General features: G+C 68.1%; 1 protein-coding gene across 1 annotated transcript in view; it reads right to left on the bottom strand.

Annotated features, from left to right (window-relative positions):
* Nucleotides 1–114: 114 nt before the first annotated feature.
* Nucleotides 115–521, bottom strand: part of MNEG_12840 (hypothetical protein) — a gene marked incomplete at both ends in the record, with an annotated part of 5,206 nt that continues 4,799 nt past the window's right edge. The window contains one exon of the mRNA XM_014038688.1: nt 115–267. Coding sequence (XP_013894142.1) covers nt 115–267 — 153 coding nt within the window. The remainder of the gene's footprint in view (nt 268–521) is intronic.

Genomic DNA, 521 nt, shown 5'->3' on the forward strand with positions numbered 1-521 from the left:
CCCGTCCCGCCTGCAATCACCATACACCACGGCCTCAGGCCACCGTCCTCCAACTGGGCCGCGGCCCCACCCCGCCCAACCCTCCCTGCTTATCACCAGCTGGCCACCGCCCGCTCACCACGTCACCACGGGCCGCCCCTTGGCGACCTCATTCACGTACGTCTCAAACATGGGCAGCTCCACGCACGAAATGTTGGTCACGATGAACACGTCAGCGGCCTCGCCCGCCGGCGCCGGGTCGGGCGCGCCGCCGCCGACGAATATGGACTGACGTGTTTGATCGATACGAGGCAGGGTGTCAATGCCATGGTCACTGGCCGCTGGGTGCCTGGAAGCCCAGAAGGCTGCCTGAGCACCCTTCTCAAGCCCCCCCCCCCCCCCCCCCCCCGCTAGCTCCAAACAGGCTGCCGCTCGCTCGACTGCGACGTGCCGCCTCGACCCGCACCGCCGCACAGCTGGCACAGTTGCTGTGCAGCCGCCCACCCCTTGCCTCCTGCACCCATCTTGAGCCACCCTTGTCA

Source organism: Monoraphidium neglectum (genome assembly GCF_000611645.1).
Source record: "Monoraphidium neglectum strain SAG 48.87 unplaced genomic scaffold scaffold03467, whole genome shotgun sequence".
Classification (NCBI taxonomy): domain Eukaryota; kingdom Viridiplantae; phylum Chlorophyta; class Chlorophyceae; order Sphaeropleales; family Selenastraceae; genus Monoraphidium; species Monoraphidium neglectum.